We start from the raw sequence: 22892 nt of genomic DNA, 5'->3' as shown, positions 1-22892 counted from the left end.
GAAGTCTGGGTGTGTGTGTGTGTATACAGTATATGGGCTGTTGCCTCATCAGTGAATCTCTGCACTATTGAATGTGACACCACTTGATGGTGAGAGGAGCCTGGCGCTCTCAAATGGTATGTTGTTATGACAGCTTCTACCCCTCTACTCCACTCCGGGCTATCTATTCCCATTCTCCTATTAGCTCCACTGTACTTTATCCCCTTCCCCTTAACATGTGTTTTCTTTCCTTCTCACTGATTCACTCTGGGAGATAATAGAACACACAAATCAGGCACAGTAGCCTCAAAAGACACAAGCCTCAGGCATTACTAAAGCAATGAACTGGAGCGAGTGATGACTGTATAAAAGGAGATGGGAAACTTCCCTAACACCCTGACTGTTATGTTTTTCATATTTTCGAGAGGGGACAACAGAATGAATGAAAGTGCAGCTTCCCATGAAGAGCTTAGACTCAGGAAATGTGAAATTGTCGCATCAAACAACTCAGAGGCGTAACATTTATCAAAACTTTTATTCCAGGCGTGACGGAGCCTCTTTTTTAAACTGTATAGCAGGTCACACCCTGAACTAAAATCACAATAGCATTTGCCAAGTTTCCAACAGTAGATTAACCATTCTACCTGCAGCTTTGGCATGCCGCTGTCTGGCATACAACATGCGGAAGGGAGTGCCAGGCTCAGAATGAAAGGGTAAAGGGTGATTTCCCTGAAATGTCAGAAGTGGGTTTGGCTGATTCATCCTGTCTCTATTAATAGGCTTTATAGCCAGGCCAGCTTTAATGGCCTGGCGGCTGCCCATGCCCATGGTGGCTGGTGATTGCGTGCACATGGCAAAGTATTGCCATACTTGTTTTCCCCGTGCTACCAGCTCTCCAAAAGCTAAGCCACTGCTGCTAAAGAGGCTCTGGAAGGTCAGAAGGAAGTGACAGTGTCATGGGGAATGCCTGGCTACCAGCTATAAAATGGTCAGGGAGGTGAAGAGTATCACTTTTCCCAGAACCATTTGGAGATGATGGAAGACTAAACGGCATTCACATAACACAAACTCATTCACACATGATTTAATTCCATAATAACACAGGAGTCTATTAATTCCAAGCTGCTTTATCACTAATCAGTGGAAATTTCTGTTAGCACTGATGACTCCGACAAATCACATCTGGCTACGTGGGCTGCTTTGAGCCTTTCTGACAGTTGACTTCTGTCATGGAATTTGAAATGAAAACGAAAAAAAAGTATGAATCATCAAACTAAATCTCACACAAAAGATCCTTGACAAAAGCCTCAACCTCAATGAACCCATCCTCCTACAGACGGAAAATCAAATGGGACCAAATTGAATGAAATCACTGGGCAAGTGCCTCCTATAATCACAATGTACCAGCTGCATTCTGTGTGGAATACCATGACCTTCTCACCCTGTGTGAATCTAAAAAGAGGAGCTGTGTTTTTCCTAGCGGTAGCAGGTTAATGGTTTTTGGCAGTAAATAGCAAATAGTGTGTCCATTTGGTTTTAAACCACAATCTGCTGACCAAGCCCATGTCATGTAAACACCTTGGCCTCAGCTTGTGGGTAACTTTACACCTCAGTCCAAGATGGCAGAGGAATAGCAGTCCAAACATTTGTTTGCTCATCTTTTGGGTAGGCCATCTTGAAACTTGACATGTATCCAAACTATAAACCCTCCCCGTGGATTCCTCACGTACCCAGGACTACGCTACCTAGGAAGATATTGGAGCTGGAAAAACAAGCTGACAGCTCTTAAAAAAAACATTTGTGGAAGATTGATGACCCATGTCATTCAGAGCCACAAAAAGACTGTAACCACAGTGTTTATCTCGAACAGCGGAAAAATGAAATTCCCCCTCCTTTTTATTGTGGAATTAAAGCACAAAATCATTCTGTAAAACTTCATAGTGGAACAAAAAGAAGAGGGAAAAGGTAGACAGACAGGGAGAGAGACAAAAACAAATGCAGGGTGGTATTTATCACAGGTAATGTTGACTTCTCATAAATATGCTTCGATTTTACAGTGTCTAAAAGTTGAGGTAAGGTGCGTCATAATAAAAGGACACAGCAGAAAGAGGAGACGCCACTTCAAGTCGGCTTGTTCCCTTTAATTCTCGAATGAGAATTCCTGTCAGCCTGGATCACAACACCGTGATAATCGCTGTCTGTATTTATAAGCGGAGTGGAACCTGCAATTTGTCAGGCAAGGTCTTTATATTAGGTCATAAAGGGAAAACAAATGAGTGATTGAGTTAATGGTCCCTTTTTAGAGATCATGGGAACACATACCTTGGCATAGTCTGCACCGTGTTTCTCCTTGTAACCGTTCCGACAGACAGTGTAATTATAGAAGCGGGAATTTTTTATCAATCCAACCCATTCGCGCCACCCAGGTGGGATGTAGCTGCCGTTGTACTCATTGAGGTACTTGCCGAAGAAGCCTGTACAAGAGGGGGAGAGAAAGAGGAGTTTTCTTTAAACACGCAGTCTTCTGCCATAAATCCACGCTTTCTTTGTTTGCTTATGACTGTGGAAATCTCAGTTCTGTGGGTCTGTGTGACTTTATCTGTGTGTGCGATTATGCGACGCATAACTTTTCTGCCTGTTTCTTTTTCCCTGGCCTCGCTGCACAGCATTCTCGGATAGGCTGGGCAGAGAGCCAGCCTGTCCCAGAGAAAGCTAATTGCAGACTAACGCATCAGCTCGAAAAACCACAGGCCGTGCTGCAACCCACAGGACCCCACTGAGCTGCCCAGTCCAACGCCTGCCGATCATTCACGCAGACACTGTCTGATGAGACATGACAGCGACCTGGCACTCTCACTCTGTTTGCATTTCTCACAGTAGACAGCCAGGCAGGGCGGTGGAGTCTAGCTTACTATAAAAATTTGCATTGAGTGAAAATACAGAGGCCAGGAGGACATCTGAGCTGGTGGTGATTGACAGTATCTTGGCAAAAAGTGAGATGACGATAGAGATGCTACCCAATCATAACCTGAAGAGCAGCACCTGCTTTAGAGGACTTTGGTGGACTGATTATTGTACATAGAAATACGTAGAAATATTTGTGTATGTGTTTTTGTTCACCAACCTGTCCTGTAGCCCGTGTTGTTGAGATAGACAGCGAATGAGCGTGGCTCGTGCTGAACTTGCCAAGAAGGGGAGGAGCAGTTCTCGTTGTTGGTGTAGGTGTTGTGGTTGTGGACGTATTTGCCCGTCAACATGGAGGACCGTGATGGGCAGCACATTGGTGTGGTGACAAAGGCATTGGTGAAACTTGTGCCTCCGTCTTCCATGATCTTACGGGTTTTATTCATTACCTGGAGTGAACCTGGAAGACAAGGTCAGTGTCAGTTTCACTGAAATCTTAATTTTGTAAAAATGCATTGTTAATAATATGAAAAATAGACACACAATGATGTGACATGTTTTTTTAAAATCACACTAAGAAAATGTACCCACTATTTTTATGTTGATAAACTCAGTTTAGTGTATTTGGACAATCTGACCTTTACTTATCAAATTCTCTAAGTGGCAAAAATTATAATTCAGCTCTTAGGCCAGATGGCCACTCAGCTCCGGCTTATGGCCTGTATTTAATATTTAATGTGTGGAGAAGGACCATATACATGCTGATGCAAATACCCACCAAGACAAAGAAACCGGTTAAGAGAAAAATCACAGAGAAGAACAAGAAACATTGTACAAAGGAAAAAAAATAGGACCCAAATAAAAAGTAAAAAGAGTCCGAAGAATTCCAGAAAGACCAGGAAGCTTGCCAACCTTACCCAACTCAACATCCTGGTCGTCAGTCATAATGAGGATAATGTTGGGCCGGATGTTTCTGCGGTCTCTCTGGATGCGACCCCTCAGGCCCTGAGCCCTCGTGGTGATGAAGGCCCAGCTGCCTGGAGCCCAGTCCAGAGACAGCAGGGCCAACCAAGCCAGCCACTGCACCAGCATGGTGCCTGAGACGACTAGAGACGGGATGGTTAGAAGGGAGGATTAATGGAGAGATGGAGGGAGGGAGAAGAGGTCCAGCCAGGCCACTCACTCACACCCGTGCCGCTCTCGCAGCTGTGGTCGACTGCAAAGAGACAGAAGAAGGAAACACAAGGAGACATTAGAACTAGGAACACAGGAAAAAAAAGAAATAAAGTGGGCAATTTTAACATAGTAGAATAGAGAACTGCATCATGTCCTCAGACAGTCAAAGCCTAGATTCCCTCTGGGAACACTTAAGCACTTTACTGCAGTGAAATAGGGTGCATCTGGTCACAAATCATATTCAAAGACAACAGTTTTAACAAAAACAGAGAAACCAAAATAGATTCCTCTGTCTTTTAGCCCTTGAGGGTCCACAGAGGAAAACTTACTCAACAGTTTCAACATATGTTGGCATCCTGACTGAAACACCATCAATACTTCCCATCATCATCAACTCTCCTGACCTAAACTGAAAAAACATAACTACCGCGACGATCTAGAAACGCAAGTCTCACCTCAGAGAATCCCGTTAGTCTCATTTTGTTTGGCCTCTCCTCATTCGATCCATTTGTTTTTTTCTTGTGTTTCTCACTCCCTCCTTCTGTTTCAGATAACACACACACGGAAACTCTCTAACACTACTCAAGAGCTGTTTTTAAGCTAAACTGTGCAGAGACTGTGCCATTGGCTGTTTGTAGTCAAACACCCACAGCTACTTTCCAGTGTCAGCCAATCGCTGACCACCTTCCACCTGTCACTCAAAAGTCACCCCCTGGTGAGTCAAGCGTGACAGAGGGCCGGTGGCGAGAATGGGACCACACTAGGGGGGGAGGGGGTTTGGGGGCAAGGGAGGCGGAGAGAGGGTTCCGCTACATTAACCTCAGTGCCACTGTCGCCAATCACAGATTACCACTGAGTCATCATAGCACTTTGCAGCCTCTTGCTCAGTTACAATGTCATGTTTGTCATAACAAGTCTGCATATGCTTTGCCTCACTTCCAGGGAAACCGTGTAAAATGTATACTAGCGCTAAGCCCAACTTCAAAAGAAGATGGATATTATGCCATCACACAAACAGTCATCACACGTCACAACCCACTGTATCATGACAAGATTGAGTGCATGGACACTTTGATTTAAATTAGCAGGTAACTTTCAATAGCAATAATATGTGTGAAAGAATGGCTCCGAGCTGTGTGATGAACTATGACGCTGTAACAATACAGTACTCCATCATTGCTGGTGAAAAAGTGCCTTATGGACAGTGTGTGTGACAGTGTGTGTGAGTGGCACCATACTGCTTGCTATTCTGAGTTAATGGCCTGAAAACAAATGGCAGGTCTAGGACACCTGAGCCTGGTCAAACCCCACTGAGTGGCTCCACCCCTACCCAAAGGGCCAGTCTCCATTGGCAATGAATAGAACCTAAAATAAGTCATCATTTATGGTGTCTTGACTCTTAATACAAATGGAGATTATTATGTTGATATGTGGTGTTAGTCCTAACCAATAATGCATGTGTGTGTGAGAATTTATAGACCATTGCCATGTATTTGTCCAGCTACTACACATGCAAACACACACAAAGACCTTCAGTAAAAGCCTTCATCAACACTTATTGACGCATTAAACAGATGCCCATACATAAGATAACACCACTACAAATTATCTTCTACAACCAACACATCAAATGGATGAATAGGTGAGTCACGTCTTTTTCCTTGCACTTCACTGGTTATCTGTTATCCCTCCAGGTAGATGTTGTCTGCGATAAGCAGAGCTTCAGATGGGGCTTTAAGAGAACTTTGGTCTGTCCTGCGTTTTAGATGTGCAGTGTCCGGGGCCAGCCAGCCTAGTCATCATGACAGACCCTGTGCAAACATTGGCGCCGTTTGGACAAACACCCCTCCAGCGCAGGATGGCAGAGTGCACAGAACCTCACAGTGAATTACACACACAACGCAAACTACTGTACAAACATATGGTGACACACAGAAACTCATAAGACACTTTCTCCCACAAAAAAACAATTCTCCTGCTGTGAGGGTTTGAGTCCTCCTACAGAAATGGGAACGTTTCCCAGAAACAATAGACGCAGCCCAAATCTAGACAAAATTCAAGTCTCTATTTCTGTCAAGCTGTGGAACACTTGAAAATCAACTGTAGGTCAGTCAGCCAGCCAACGAGTGTAATGCTAGCACCCAGTGCAAATTCAATTTTACATGCCAACGGTTCCCAGCAATAGCCTCTTCATGCGACTTAGAGAAGTGAGAAAACAGACAAGAAGGTTCATTGTGGAATCTGATACAAACCTTGTGGTGCTGATGTGGTTAGCTGTAGTGGTATCAATGGCTACACTGTCAGAAACCACAGAGATGGCAGGGCCAATAAAGTGCCACGCATAACAACCAATGGGACGTGGACTGCAGTTACGCAGGCAAAACGACACAGCTGTTGTCCTTTCGGTTACCTCTCATCCTAATTCAATTTTACCTGATCCACTTTCCTCGCTCGGTCATCTGAAGTTCACTTATGACTACAAAGGATTTCTAGCAGCTCCGCGTCTGCCAAACGTACCCCTGGATCTTCGGACAGCTGTCCATCTGAAAGTCACCCCTCATCAAAGGAAAACGCCACAATTATTTATTTATGTAGCATCCTCAGTAACCTGACTTCTTCATGTTGACAGATGGAGCTGTAAGCCGCTAGAGGAAATGACCAGCTAAGTGGCACGACCAGTGGGGAGAGATTAGCGGCTGCTGTTTGTAGAGCAGAGGTAGATTGATGGCAGTTGGCTGCCTATAGAAAATGAAGCATGTTTCCTGTTCACATGGAGAAAAAAAGAGTGACTTTACTCAACAACCAAAATATAACTTAGGGTATTTAGAAGATATTTCTTCATTACAAACATTTAAAATAGTTAAGCACCAAAAACAACCTAAGCCTTCGTCTAAGTGGTAAAGTCAATTGGCTACAGAGAGGAGATACAAAATTAATGCAAAACATGGTTCAAATATGCATGTGAGAGACAAATCAACAGCTCAAAGCACAAATCTATTCTATTATTATCTATTAAATTGTCCAGATTGGACAGTTTAATGCCGCTTTAATCATTGTGGGTTAAGAGGATTAACTGCGTAAGATTAACTGAATTAGATCAATGTGTTCAAACACAGCCACTTCTAAAATGTTTTGTTTTGTACACACGCTTTAATAAGTGTTATCCAGAGTTCTTGTCCTTGGGCACATTTGCACACACGCAACTGGGAAGGTAACCCCTACATCCAGCTGTAAACACTCCTGGATGTATTCAAACAGCTCATAGATTGTAAATACAAGAATCAATATAAGCAAATACGCTAAAACCTGAAAGTTATTATATAGTTGGCTTCTGAGCCTCTTCTCTGTTATTGCCACTGCTTCTTACTTGCCTCCAAGTTAAAATGCATGTTGCCAATTTCATGAACTCCTCTGTGAGAATAATGTTTCGTGTCATTTTCATAAACCCTTCATTTTGAATGAGTCATTTATTTATGTCATCTAGCGTGATATAAGTAGAACAAGCTTCTTCTATACATCTGTGGGACAGACAAGAGGTCTTTATTCCTGGACAGAGTCAGAGGACTAGGGAGCACATTGTTTCTCCTTCCTCATTGTTTTGGAGGATTAGCACTAATGACCCTTTAAATGAGCCCTTACTGTACTCATCATGGTTAAGCTGGAGGAAGAATATTGGGGAGGGATGGGAGGAACGTAAAATGCCCAGGGGTTCAAAGGACTGGAACAAAAAGGCCACTATGGAGTTTTCAGACACACAGCTGCCAGATACATAAAAGATGTGCAATTTTCAGATTAATGGCCATCAACACTAGGGACTTTTAGCACACCTCAACACCCTACTAATCTTTACTTTCATGATTGTAAAGTTTTTTTTTTCCTACTTTACTTGCAGAAAACCGCTCTTTCACTTACTTTCCTTTGGCACATGCAGCATTGCTCAGTGATTTGGTATGGCCGCACAGACAGCTGTGCTTTGTGCACTGAGTCAAGCTGAACATAATAGAGTTGCAGCTTGTGTAACCATCCAGGGCAGTACTTTTTGGCTGGTTGGCAGTAGTGCCCTCCAGTTAGGGCCTCAAACCACACACCCTGCTGCACCTCGACCCTCCTCTGACCCGAGTGGTAATATGGCTTTGATGGTGGCTTGTTTAACCTAACCTCAGCAACCTGAGGCTACCCACACACAGGGGTTAAGAGGGGAAACTCTGAGGGAAGAAAAAATTGAGTGAAGGGGGCTCAGTGCAGAGGTATGAAGGTAACAAAAGTCTTGTAAAAAGGCTGGTTGTGATTGGCCTGCATATTCATTTCAGCACAGGCTAACAGGCTGCATCTGGCTTAAGTTCTGTTCAGTCAACAGTGGCAGTCTTTACATTTATCAGCCTGTACATTTATCAGCTGTCACTGAAGAACAGCAGACGCACTGTGAGGACACATAAGGGATTTCTTCTGTGGAAAACACAATGATTGACAGCCATGAGTCCCTGCATCCCTTAGAGCAGCGCATTTGCCTTGTAATGTGTCTGCCCGCAGACTTTGAATCTTATTCAAGTTGGAGAGCACTGAGGTGAGTGGGTTCACCTTTCCAAAACAAGATGCAAGTCAAACCCAAAACAGATGCCATGCTTCACCAAAGTAAATCAGTCATTCATAAAAGGCCCTACTATTAAGGACAATGGCCATTTCAAAGTACCTCAAATCCCTCTTATTCCTGTCTTTCCTGTCTCTCGCTCCCTCTCTATTTGCTCAGTCCATCACCAAGGCAGCCAAGTCACGGAGGAACAATGGCAAAGAGAGGGGAATTCAAGTCTGATGGCATAATTCGAAATCTGTGACTATAAACAGCAAAGGCCTTTCTGCATGCAGTCACAACTTTGTGTGGGGACTTCACTCATGATCTTCCATGAGAGAAAATGGAGTCGAAAGATAGTATGCTGCAAACTGATCTTAGAGACGCAGCAAAGGAGAATGACAATGTTACATCTCTTGATTTTTGCTTCAGACAAGTGACATTCTTCAGTGCAGACTGATTGCTCCCTCTCCATTTCAGAGGGAAAAAAAATGATTATTGCAATGCCTTAGATTAAGGTTTGTCCAAATATTTCTGTAATCCGAGGGAATTTGGCTGGTCTGCTGCCATGAGGACTGACGAGGGCCTTTTACACTGAGGAGGGCCTGTGTCAGGGTCCGCTGTGCCCGGCAGGCCAAGGGCAGCACATTGTACCCACCAAGACCCGCCCGTCAGCCACACTGAGCTGACTGAAGGAGAGCTCTGTCCCAGTGCACTCACTTGGCTGTGGGCATGCACTCGGAAAATGCTCAGACCTTGGTGTTTTCAGACTCTTAACTCCACTGATTTGTTTGACCAAAATCCCCAAATTGGTGTAGGATCTATGACAAAATTCCAGCGAGAAAACCAAGTGCAAGGCAGTGAGGAGCGATCACTGGCTCTTTGTTCCTACATGTTTATGGCTACACAACTCTTAACCTTGACAGGCACATTCAGAATCTTCGTTTCGTCCATGTTACAACTATAAAACTTCAGATGTTATAGCTAGAAATGTTTTACATCCACTGGTATGCGGCGTGTTTTGAGTACAACGCAGGCCACTTTAATGAAGAAGAATGGCCTCAATTCAGTGAAATGTGAACCTGGAGTGAGTGCATTCACGGCTATTAGTTAAACCCCTCATGTTTCTCTCGGACCTGGTAAGAGACCCTTTGTAGTGCCAAGGCTGCCAGGCCACCCCATCAATATTGTGGATGCATCTTAATGTATAATTAAATGAATCCTGGTCCAAAAGACTTCAAAGTGGGAATGGCTTGCGGGCCACCAGGTGGTCTGTTGGAAATCATGGGGTGGTTTTGAGAACCCTAAGAGGGAAATGATTAAAAAACACACAAGGTCATTTCAGAAATGGAGAAAGCTCCCTGTATTTATTTGTGTATGTGTGTGTGCATGTGTGTTCCTGTCCTCAAGGTGGTGTGTATTTAAGCGTTCATAACCTTAATTATAGACACTCTCTGTTGAGGTCTGTATATCTAAGCCTCATGCTGGTAACACTGACAAACGGGGTTTAGTGTTGGTCAGTACGACTGGTATCACTCATCATTATGTTCATTGCACTGATGGAAATTCAGAAAAGGAGGCCATTATATGGCCCTGCCATTCAAATTAGGCAAACAGTATGGCATAAATCAGCTTTTATTATATATATATATTATATATTTTTATATATATCTATATATATTAATATATTTATATATATATATGCACACACATATATGAAAACAATATCATGAAAATGCATATCAAAATACACAATCCCTAATGTTTTTTCATGCTTTTCCTAATACTATGTTCTTCCAGTATGCTTTCTTTTCAAGTGAGGTTCAATTTTACAAGTGGAAAAGCAGATTTACCATTCGAGAGGGTGAGGGAAAAGGGTGAGAGAAAGAGGGAGGGAGTGAATGAAAGGGAAACCACTCCTCTGATTTATAGTGTGATATGAAAACATGGAATCACAATCAGAGGCTCAGCAGCCACAGTTATATGATATGAGCCTAATGTAAGCACTTTCTTGTTAAATCTATTCTAAGCCATGAATGGAAACCATTAGCGATAGACGACCTCAGATGAATAAAATACAGCGCATTAATATTCCTCCAGCCACTTTCTTGTCAAAACCCACACTTCCATCAGAAACACTCTATCAGGCTGCGAGAGCTCCAGAGAAAGTCGTAGTGAGAGAGGGAGGAGGACGTACTGCTCACTCACGGGTGGCTTTCTTGTCTCTTTGACTCGTCAAATATACCCCAGATAAATTATTCCTTTTACCACAAAAGAGAGCTACGGCAAATTGCTTCAATGGGTTTCCACTGAGGTAATTGTGAAGAATAAAGAGATTGACTTCTTTTCCATGAAATCAGCAGCATGGTGGCACAGGGAAAGAAGGAGAGACAGAGGAAAAGAGAGAGAGAGAGAGCGACAGAGAGCAAGAGAGAGAGAGCGAGGGAGGGAGAGAGTGACAGAAAGAGCAAAGTCTGAAGGATTTGTTTCTGTTAATGCTCGGCTGTTCACCAAGTTTAACAGCCCTGTAATATTCACCGGCTACTGACTTGAGAAGTGCGAGTTGAATCCTCTTTCTTAAATATCATGGAAACTGACAAGGAAAAAAAAGACTTGAGTTGGCAATTGTCATCATCGGGAAGACTTCTCTCTCTACAAGCACTGATTATGATTAATAAAAAGAAAAAAAGACTGCAGTGCAGGACAACTTAAAAATAAAGAACCACCCATATGGGCTGCTGAGTGACTGACATTATACCATATGGATGCACCATGGAACGTGCTGTCTTGATTTAAGTAGGATAAGGTTGAAAAATGTTTTACATAACAAACTGAGCTTTACTCCCTCCCCCTCCCATTGCTGCGTGTGTGTTTCTGTACTTAGAATAAAAATAGAGTTGTCTTCACTTAGCAGCAAAAAAAAAAAAAAAGGAAAACAAATAAGTAAACAGAACGTCCTGGATGCAAACTGAACAAGTACTGTGCCTGCTGGGAAAATTAAACCTTGAAACATCACATTTATGACATAAATCCAAACAGACATACAATTGGATGACTGTTTGCACCTGAAATAAACACACATTCAAAGAGGAAACAAGTGTAGCACTTGTTTTGTCTATGAAGATGATTTGTATGTTTCAAACCTAACCAATTAACATAGTTTAGCAGATGATTGAGATAATAACAATACTCTCTTTTTTTCTAAAAATTACAGACAGCGCTATCTACTGACCTGTAGAGGCTGCTAATGTTGATGTACAATGATAATTCAATTCACTTACATTTAATGGTTATTCCAGTTCAAACCCAGTTAATTTGAGTGGCAATCAATTAAAAAGAGAGAAAAAAGGTAGATTCCTCAAGGTGAGGTGGTAGCGGATCAGTCAGCAAACCCTAGTTAAGTGTAGAAGTGCTGCTGCTGGCGCATGAAACTAAACACCCCTAAAATGCAGAACATGTGTAGGCTTATTCTCTGGGAACCGTAGACAAACATAGACCATGAGAACCAGCCTGCGTGACCCTGGACGCCATAAACAAACTCCATGGCTGTGACACACCAACATGATACCACTCATAAAAACGCATTCGTCCGATCGCACCTGTGCCTGCTCAGCACTCCCTTCTGTCCATGCCTGTAGGCATATACGTGTGTGCGCGTATTTGGATATCATATACTCCATGTGCGTTAGTCACTAGGCACTAGTCATTCACTGAAACAGCCAGAGCAAGAATCAGTCAGACGTGAACACAGACAGACACGTAACCTGTAATTTGTACACAGGGGAGCTCTCCTTTCCATTGCCTCTGGCTCAGTGTGTGGCTTTCTAAAGCATGCAGTAACGTCATTTGTAATTTGATTAACTTTATCCTGTCTGGCAAAAAGAAATCCAGATCTTAGTGCGTTGTAAAATATCTAAAATACAGTATCTGTTGAAAGATCAATTAGCTTACAAAGCATAAAACAGGAACCTTACCCCTCCAAGTGCTGCCATTCCTTTGCATTTGAGTCCAAGTTGAAGGAATGCAGGCAACACATCATCCCAACATGTTCGAGAGACACCAGCCAAACTCAGCTGAACTTGCCGCGGGCAATTCAAGAAAAGCGAAGCGAAGATAATGCGTGTCATGCAATGCTGGACCCTGTCAGTATAAACAAAACTGCTCAGCCTTTAATACTACAACTGTTCAAATATCCAGCCGTTCGGCATCCACATGGCAATGTGGGGCTGTTCAAGTAAGGGCAAACAGGACCAGAGGCTACCAGTAGCACATGGCCAAGTCCACACATATAAGTGTTTGTGCATGCACACGCACACACACACACAGACGCACACGGGCAGATGAGGGGAGTGCTGGCAGAGGCTGAATGTGTTTGCCCGCTCCGGGGGAGAAGGGAAGAAAGGGAGCAGAAGAGCTGAAACAAACGCATGCTGGCTTCTATTAGTCGAGCTGTGGAGCGGGATGGAGGGGTGAGGAAATGTATTCATCCCTTCTGCTCCCCCCTATCCCTTCCCATCCCTCCAAACCTCCTACCCCATTATCTCCATTCTGGAAAGGCGGTGGATAAAAGGGACAACCCCCCCAGTGGCAGAACTTCTCCCTCCAAACTTACGCCGACGCATTCTGACGGCTGCTTAATTGTACGTGATACAGGCAGGGCCCTTTCTCTTTCAAATCTAAAACAGATTGCTTCTCCCTGGGGAGGGGATTATTGGACAAGTAGAGATGACAAAGCAGGGACAGTGCAGCCCTCTGGGGGGTGGAGGACAGAGGGGGGTAAGCTTGTGGATAGTGTGTGTGTGTGTGTGTACACGTTTTTTTTTTCTCTTCTGTTTCTCCTTTGTACATGCCCGAGTCACAAGATTATGTTTGTGTCCATGTGTTTCAAATGCGCGCACGTGTCGGTGACAACCAAGAACGTGTGCATCAGATCAAGCCTCTGATCACGACAAGATCACTGGATCTTGGAACTACTTTCTTCCCCTCTTTATCACATGTTCACACCTCCCTTTCTCTTATCTTGGCCTCTTCTACTTTATCCCTCTTCTACTTCCCCCTCTGTGTCTCTCTTGACCCAGCTTTCTCTTTCTCCCTCCTAAGCCCTTGCTGCATCTATGTGCAGTGACATTTGAACAAAAGCTGATGGGGATATCACCAAAAAAAGCATTAAAATCCCCTTTCTCTAGCTCGGTGGGTAAAAGCGTACATTTGTGAATAAAGCCAAACAGCAATCCCACATCTTCTCTTTCTCTATTCTTTCTCAGGCCAAAATTACAAGGACCTGGTCAGGGGTCATTCCTCACTGTTGCAACCATCTACTTTGAACTCTGTAAAACCTTTTCATCACAATACATATCTTCTCTTTCTAACTCGTCTGAGCAGAGGCCAAAGAGTGTGCCAAAAAAATGTGCAAAAAAACCCCCTAAAGTATTATATATGCGTCCGCTTTGCTGCTCTCTTTAACGTGTGCAAGCACTAGATCGAAGGTTGGGGGGGATCAGGCATTCCTACCATTGATGAGCTGAATGTGATGTTTGCATGCCCTGACCTTTACCACTCAAATGAGAGGCTGAACAAACACATGGGGGTGCTATTGTGAGCTACCCAATACCCCAAAAATAGATCTATGCAGGCAGTGTGTCTTTGCGCATCCAGATATGCATGGCATATTTCCCTGGAGATACGTCCTCAAAAGTCAAGGACATGTTTAAGGGCTGTATGTGCAGCGAGTGCATTGAAACTCCATGGAAATGTTTGATCAGTAAGGACAACAAAAGAACTGGGAAAGTGGCTGACTCATCTAAAGATAGCCTTTCTAGATCCCACATAAATAAAAGCATGCCAAATGCTCACTGTTCAAATACTGGTCATTTGCAGTGATAGGACTGTGCAATCTACTTCAACGCTACTATGCAATCAGGCTAGTATGAGGAACACTATCATTAAGCTGAAGAGATAAACAAGTGCCGGAGGAGAGGGTGGTTTAGGAAATCTTTTCTTAACATGCTCGCACACAAGAGAACACACACAAACTACAGTTAAATTTTCCAGAGAGAGGAAAAATCATAGGAACCAGTCTTCCAAAGCAAAGATGTTGAATAATTCAATGTGGGCACTCATTCAATCGTCAGCTAGTTGAAGTGATTAGGTGCAATTTAATCAAACAACCAATCATAGCAGGTTGGATAACACAAAGTGTGCAGTTCCAGATCCAGTTTTTCTCCATCTCAACTCCTTTTTTTATTGGCTGTGTGCATCTCCCTATTCTTACAGGAGAATGGAAACTCATCTGCAAGGCTTTCAATTTAACTGCGACCGAGAGAACCCCATAATGACATGTGACTGCTGTCATTGTGGGGTCAAGTTGATCGTGCACAATGCAGCGTGATAACAGTGTGACTCAACCGAGATAAAATTATGGTGTCGATTTTGGAAAGAAGAGAGTGATGGTTTTATATTCTGAGTTTATGAGAAGGAAAGAATGGAAAAGGTAAAGGAAAAGAAAGAAACTCCACATCTCACTCATACTAGCACCATCATGTAATGCAGTACTTTCGACAGGTAGAACACATATTAGAACCAAAGCACATATTTAATGGCCTTCTCATTTCCTATAATAATTAGTCTTCCATGAGATTGTTCATCAGTCGGATGTAAGAAGTCACGTAAGATGTCTGGGAAGTCTGATTCACTGTGGCTGGCATTCAAAGTACACACGCACACACACACTTTTTCTCCCGTTTGTACAAAACAATAAAAAGCACAGATACTACCTCTTCCCCTTCCCTTACACTCGGTCACTCAGCATACTTATCAGAAGAACAAATTACTTCACTTGTTGCTTTCACGTGCACGCACGCACACACCAAAGTAGATTCGAGTGATGGCAGAGCTACTACTGGAACAACGTTTGTCTTGGCAAGCGTCTACCCCCCAGAACCTAATTATTTGCAGCAGCTGCTCATTCTCTTGTTTGTAGCGCAGTGAAGCTAAACAGTTTAAAGGATCTACCTTTTTCTTCTGAGCTGGCAGTCGTCGCTGCTTATTTAAAACGCTCTAAAGCTGCTTTGCTATGCTCTGGGTAAGTTAATCAGAAATTGAATCTCAATGCTGCCAGGTGAAACCGGGAAGATTTATGGATCGGTCTTGTGAAAGCTGAATGTCTGAAGTTAGGCTTTTCTATATTTCTATAGCTTTCTCATTCAGTAAGACAAATTGGCACTGCTATTGTGTTGAAATCTAAGCCAGTGACATTTTTTTGGCTAATTGTGCCCGGTACAAGCAATCTGCTTTAAATAGGAACACAGCATACATTTGCTATTCAAGAAAAACTAACCTACAAGGTAAAGTCTCCAGTTTTTGTGGACAGGTACAGTAAGTAAAAAGCATTAAGACAATACACGTGAGAAGGAGTATTCCAAAGTCAATGACATTAAGAGAAAATCATATCACTCAGCTAAAATGTGTTTAGAATTTCTTTTTTTTTTAAGCAGTCAGACACAATGTGTTTTATTATATATAAAATAAAGAAAAGACTATCTCTCCCAGTTCTCTCAAAATCTTTTCAACCGTTTCCCTCATTGATCTGCTCACACAACCAAACAACAAATGTCTCTACTGTCCTTAAAGCAGCAGTCATCACAACCTATTGGTGGTTGTGTTAAATACTTCAAGTAACAAGCAGGAAGTGTAGCTACGACTGGTTTACCAAGGTAAACACAAATTCACACAACAGCAGCTTTCACGCATACAACCTCCTCTCGTCTCAGCCCGGCTGCTGTCCACACAGCCTTTCACAGCTGCACAATCTCCATTTGCAAACACCTTATACACACACACACACACACACACACACACACACACACACACACACACACACACACACACACACACACACACACACACACACACACACACACAGTGCCTGGAGCTAGGTATAAATACTATACATCATATTCCCACTCCACTGGCAAGCTTCCCTTCTCACTTGACTAGAGCTCAATAGCTGAAGTGAGGTGAACATTCTCTGAGTCTCTGTCTCTCTACTTAGCTCTGACAGTTTGTCCGGAAAGCGCTCTTCAGCAGCTCATCCATTTAGCGTACACTGACACGATCTGCCAGAGGTGCACTCTGAATAAGATTTATGAAAAAACTTATCTGGGCTGAAGTGAGGGAATGTTAAATGCCACACTGAGTTTTGGGAATGCGGAAAAAGTATGCTTTAATTGCCTGCTATAAGAACTGACAGTGACGGAGTTAATAAGGAAGAGATTAATGCTCTCTAAAGTTTTTAGGATACAAAAAAAAGAAAATAATACAGTCAGGACATGCAAACAGAATAAAAATACCCTTGTCAGTATTATAACCCATAGGATGCCTCACTGTCTCATTATGCTGCATACTTTAAGTGACAGCAGGCTTTTTCAGATCTACAGTAGCTTCCTTTCACTTTCCAACATCATGCATTCAGGAAACTAGAAATTAACAGATGGGTGCTTATGGATTGGGAGGGGGAAAAAAATGACATTAATGGAATGCGCTGCCTTCTAATCCCCTGAGACGGAGGAATTTGCGACGGAGGGAATTCCTGTCATTCAGGGGGAAAACTATGAAGTCCAGCACACACAGAGCTGCTGTGCAGGCAACTTAAATTTACTGCACTTGTGGACTCCCACTCCTGACTGTATGCTGCATCAGAAATTGATTGCCAACAGAACAAACTAACAGGCGCAGACACTGCAAAAAGCAGTGGTGAAAGAGAACTAAACAGCAGAATATAGACATAAAAAAAAGACAGTGAGAAAGTTAAATACCTGAAAGGCAGGAGAGCAGAGTGCTGGCCGAGTGAGAGGCAAGGCTAGGATTCCTCTCTGTGTTTTCCTCTCGCGTTTCTTCACCGGGTCTCCCTTTGCTCATAGAGGGGTTTGTGTCTTGGGATTGGGGACTTTGGGTTGAAGAGTAGGGGGGACCACACAGCTCCTGGAAGACAACCTCTCTCCTCTAATCCTCTCTCCGATGTGATGACACTCTCTAACCTCGACCATCTGTTGAAACACGTCCCGGAGCAGTCAGCACCGCGCTGTGTCAAGAAACCCACTCCCCTGCCCAATCACAGACCGGCTGCTGGGTGGCTCCTTGCTGCCAGGAGGCAGGGACAAGGACACAGCTCAGCACTGAGGGAGACACACACGCACGCAGTCACACACGCACACACACACACACAAACAGACACACACACACACACACACTCTATGAGATGGAAGCAAGAAAACCCCCAGTCATCGTAACCTGAGAGGCAGAGAAGGAGGAAGGGACAGGGAGAGTGAGAGGAGTGGAAAGAGAAGGAATGGGAGGGGAGAGAGGGTGAGAGAGAGAGCGCGAGAGGAGAGAGAGAGAGAAAAGAGAGAGAGTGTTTAAGTGGCAAAAGCACAGATAAGAAGAAGATGGAGATAAACGGCTCTTATACTTTATATTACTGTACTGGTAATGTTCATTAGCAATTCTCACACCAATCTTAAGCTGAAACCCCCAGGCACAGGCACACACACACACAGAAATGACTATACCTCTGTCCCTGACCCCTTTCCTCCTGTGTCCCTCCCTGCAGCCAGAGTATGTGGTCTAAAGAATCAAACTTAAAAAAAAGCAGTAAAATTCTGTATTGGCTCTGTGGTGAGAATGCTGTTGGCACTAAACTGTTACATCTCCAGACACAGAAGCACAGGCAGCAACCCTCACACCTCCGTGTGATAAATCCTTACAGTCCCTCGGCTGCATTCCTGCCCTTCACCGCCTATTGCCTTAAGTTAAAAAGGAGGGCAGAGGGGAAGGCACTAAAATTACAAAGCTAAGGAAAGAGTGAGACAGAGAGCGAGAGAAAGAAAAGGAAAAGAAGTCAAGATAAGACGTGGTATGGGTTTACGGCTAGATGGCAGCAGACTGATAAAGCAAACATTTACCATTTACTATCAACCCTTCGACATTAAAGCCATTACCGGTGCATTTCCTAAACGAATCAACCAATTTTCGACCCATTCATGCAAAACACTTGCGAGCATTAGGTGAGAAAGGCTGTCACATTAATCATTTTGTTGAACCACTGTCCTACTCACTGAGCCATTAAAAAAGGATTACAAGACCCTGATGATATTCAGGAGCAACTTCAAAGGCAAACCCTAATGAGTTAATACCCGCTTGATATCCGACAGCATCACAATGAGTTAATCAGAGGTGTGAAACTCGGAAGAAAGGCTTCTAAGTGGTTCATTTACATTCTATAAGCAGCCTCTGTTTCAAGTTGTCCTTTGATGAATACTATTAAGTTCAAACAGGTTTGCAGACAGGTAATTAAGACTTTGATCCAACTGACCTTTAATCAAACTTTAATCAGTGGTAGATTTTATTCATCCTTATACATATTTATGCATTTCTTTTTTAGAATCACTTCCTTTCATAGAGAACAGTCTTCAACAAAAACTATTTGTATGTAACATGACCTGACTGGTAAAAATTAATACATGTTATGTTGTAATATTGCTCAGATCTCCCATGTGTATCTTCTTTCCATTTTCATTTGAATGCACTGCACACAAACAGCACTTGTTTTTCGGTGGGTGCTCCCAGTTGTATCCCCCTCGGGTTTACATATCAGGATATTGGATTAAACTAAACAAAGCCTATTTTCACCAGAGACACGTGAAACTTTCCCCAGCTTGGACTGATGTTTGAAACAGGGGCAGCGGTGAGGGAGAAAAAAGGGCCTTAGGGGGAAAAGAGCTCAAATTAGATTAACTAAATTCACAAAGACTGTCCCCAGCCCCTCCTGCATGGCTACACACATCCCAACCCACACCTCCAACCCCAGCCCCCATTCTCACGGCCGAGAGGTTTCCAAAGGGCCTTCAGGCAGGCCAGGGGCGACCAAATCCCTGTGCTCTTTACTGGATTAAAGATGGCCGCCCCACTGGGGGAGAGGGTCTGTTTTTTCATAAGCTGAGCACATCTGTAAACATCATAAATCCATTCAGACATAAAAGGTTATCAGGCTAAGTTTCTGTGAGGAAAACATCTAGCCTAGAGCCTTATCCAGCAAGCCTTACCCACCTATTGACCAAACTTTCAAGAGGGTAGAAGCTGGTCTGCCAACGCACATCATCCGTTTTGCATGATCACTTTTAATCTCCATTTTCCATTTTTACTTCCACTGATTTCCACAAGAGCGACAAAAAAGCAAGGGTAGAGGGAGGTCTATAAAATAGCCTCATCTTATGAATGACTGAATGACCTGCAGGGGGGCCAGTGGTTCTCTGGTAACCCCCATTCACTCTCCTTCTCCCAGTCCTCGCTCGACAAAGAATTGACCAAGGCCGTCATGGTGGAGATCTAATACAGAAATTATTTTGCCGTGACCAGCTATCTCTTATTTTGTAATCTCTCTGGGTCGCCCATACAGTATAATGTCATACTCTTGTCTCTTGTACAAGCTTTACTTTTAAACTCCATCCAAGCCTCCTCAGATCTCAAACTCATTTCCCCCTTTTTCCTTTCCAGCTTTCTAACCATCAGTTGGGCCTGCAGGTGCAGGCAGAGGCCAGTGTTGGGGGGCTACTCGGTTCACTAGCCCCATTCTCTATGGCTGAATGAGATACATAGGGGTGTCATAGCTGTGCCAGTATAGAGAGCTGGGGGATACAGCCAGGATGTGGAGGAAGGCAAACCGAGGGGTGACATTGTCTTGTGCTAGACAGAATTTTAAATGCCAAGCACATGGCTCCTGCCATGCTAATTTCCCTCTGTAATGCAGTGCTTTAGGCTCGTGTCAGCTGACTGGTGGGTATCTAAGTATTAAATCTATGCTGCTTAAGATCCCCTTGAGTTATAGATACTAAAGACCATACATCAACTACAAACTAATTAACTGCCAAGTCTGGAGGCAGCGCTTATAGCCACATTAGAGAACAAAAAAAAACAAAAAAAAACGGTTTTCTCCAGCTAAGCCCAGGTGTGATCGAATTTGTAAAGAAAGGTACTCCATGGCGTTATTTTTCCTAAGTACTACATTTGCTTTGGTCCTGCTGGTTCCCAGGACCCCTCACACTTCAGGGGGTTGAATCAGTGTCATCTTAAGTTCATGCCAGAGAGGCACAGCTGAGAGCTGGGGATGACTGGGATACAGCAGGAAAGCAGGAGAGGACACGCACAGTTGGTCATGAATATACAGGGCTATGAGGAGAAATGAAAGGCAGGAGAAAGGAAGGACAGCGTGGAGACAGGAATACAGTAGGGACAGGGGGGTGTCAAGGGTAAAGGAAAAATAGAGAGAGAAAGCGGGGGGATGGAGGAGAAGGGGGGGCTCCGGTGACAGCTGAACACGCAGCACACGCATGTGGAGGGAGCTCTCCTCACGCCACCCTCCTGCCGTGCCATTGCGCGTGCCCTTGTACTACACGTATGTGATTTAACATGCATGAAACCCACACATCCGTGCAGACTTGAATAGCAGCATCTGCCACGATATCCCAAATAAAGCCAAACCCTGACAGGGACACATTTAAAAAAACAAACATTTTAAAACCAAGTCATGTCAAGTTGTGGAAGAAATTGTATGTTTTGTGGCAGCCCAACTACCAAAAACATGTAAATTACAGCTAATGGCATTTAAACAGTTTAACTGAGCTATTGCCCTTATCTTGGCATTCACAACAGAGTTATTTGTGCTGTTATACACATGCTTTGTTATGTGTGTGGAGAATTTAATTCACAGGTAATGCATCAAATACTAAATAACACCATATAAATCACTAGGCTTTTTTCTTTTTACTTAAAAAGTTGCCATTTCTACAATAAACATCAAGGCCGACACCTATTCCTGAAAAAAACACTGTCAAGCATCTAACAGGTAGTGCTGCAGACAAAGGGAATAGACCAACACATAATGAACTCATTAACAGTAACCTGAGATCAAGTGTCAGATAATGATGATAGGATTTAGAGGTCAGTTAATAACAACAGCCACCAACAGACTTCACAGTCACAGTCAGATGCCAGATGTGCTGTCACATCTCTAGCAGATGTTTGCATGATGGTCCACCATGGCCACATCCATCAGTATTAAGAGTATAAAAGTCAATTCTGCTTTCAATGGAACATAATATTGCATTTTGATCACATAATCGAATCTAAGGGACCTTTAACCAACGTATTACCCTAAATGTCATTAGATTAGTTAGCATGTTTATCTTTCCCAATAACATAAAGCAAAAGTGACCTATCCTTCACTGAAGGCAATCGTTTCCATAAGCTATACTGCCTTTATGTCACAGTCGTCATGTTGTTCTTACAGCTCCAGTCAGCTTAACCCTGCTGATGATCATTTTTGATCTAAAGAAAACTATAAGTCTGATTTCCACACAAAATATAAAACGACAGGTTGTACCATTGGTAATGATGAACAGGCGCAAATACTTACTAATTTACGCATATCTAGTTCAAGTGGAATGCAGTCTATATTGGATAATTCTTGGCATGAAAAAAGGTAAATGCGTCCAGCTTTCCAAATAACAACAACTGTCAGCGCAGACTGATTCCTTGGCTCTGACGAGCTGCCAGAGGCACTTGAGAACACACAGAGACCTTTACTGATCAAGCCTTTAAAAATTGTGTGGCAAATTGGGGGGCCCCATGTCGTCAGAATGCATGGACAGATTTATCAAATCTCTAAGTCCATCTAACAAATATTTCAATAGTGTTGCTTTGAATACAGTAACAGTCTTATTCAATTGGTCTCCAAACTGAGTGTTTTATATTTAGAGTAATGATAAAAATTTTACATAGAAAGACTTCTGTAGAAATCTTTTTCTTTCATTGCTCTAATCTGGTGAATCACAGGATGATAGGAATGGCCTGGGATGGCCTTAAGGTTCAGTATATGGGTAAATAGCTGGGAACTAGTGCTGTAAGCCATGAAGATAGGGGATAGATACAGTGGGGAGATACTAGGTCCAAGTAAGAAGATAAAAGACATTCTGACAGCTAAGACAATGGTGCTCATGTAGTGACCAGGTTCCACAAGCAAAGCCCCAGGGACCCTTTAATCTGAAATACCAATGAATTTCACTTGTAGTTTCGAATTTACACAACGTGTTGGTGTCTTTTGTCAGTCATGTAGCAGTACAAGAGAACAAAGCATTTGTTAAGGACATGAAAGTGTGGCTGGGTTCTGGCTGACGAGGAAGAAAAGCTGCAGTGATTTGATTTAATCACGCTT

The 22892-nt window shown here is 43.2% G+C and overlaps 1 protein-coding gene across 11 annotated transcripts in view; it reads right to left on the bottom strand.

Annotated features, from left to right (window-relative positions):
- The window catches only part of sulf1 (sulfatase 1), an 82052-nt gene that overhangs the window by 17818 nt on the left and 41342 nt on the right, over positions 1 to 22892 (bottom strand). For 6 of the 11 annotated variants that reach the window (XM_027273998.1, XM_027273992.1, XM_010734018.3 and 3 more), the window contains 4 exons: positions 17440 to 17799; positions 3801 to 4099; positions 3104 to 3343; positions 2302 to 2453 (listed from right to left, as the gene is read on the bottom strand). In XM_027273998.1, the coding sequence (XP_027129799.1) occupies positions 2302 to 2453; positions 3104 to 3343; positions 3801 to 3975 (567 nt within the window). In that variant the 5' untranslated portion in view covers positions 3976 to 4099; positions 17440 to 17799. The remainder of the gene's footprint in view (positions 1 to 2301; positions 2454 to 3103; positions 3344 to 3800; positions 4100 to 17439; positions 17800 to 22892) is intronic. The other 5 variants (XM_027273993.1, XM_027273995.1, XM_027273994.1 and 2 more) reach the window with 2 other exon arrangements.

This window comes from Larimichthys crocea, chromosome XXIII (assembly GCF_000972845.2).
Source record: "Larimichthys crocea isolate SSNF chromosome XXIII, L_crocea_2.0, whole genome shotgun sequence".
Lineage (NCBI taxonomy): Eukaryota > Metazoa > Chordata > Actinopteri > Sciaenidae > Larimichthys > Larimichthys crocea.
The sequence above is the reverse complement of the archived record's forward strand: the minus strand, read 5'-3'. Positions and strand labels throughout refer to the sequence as shown.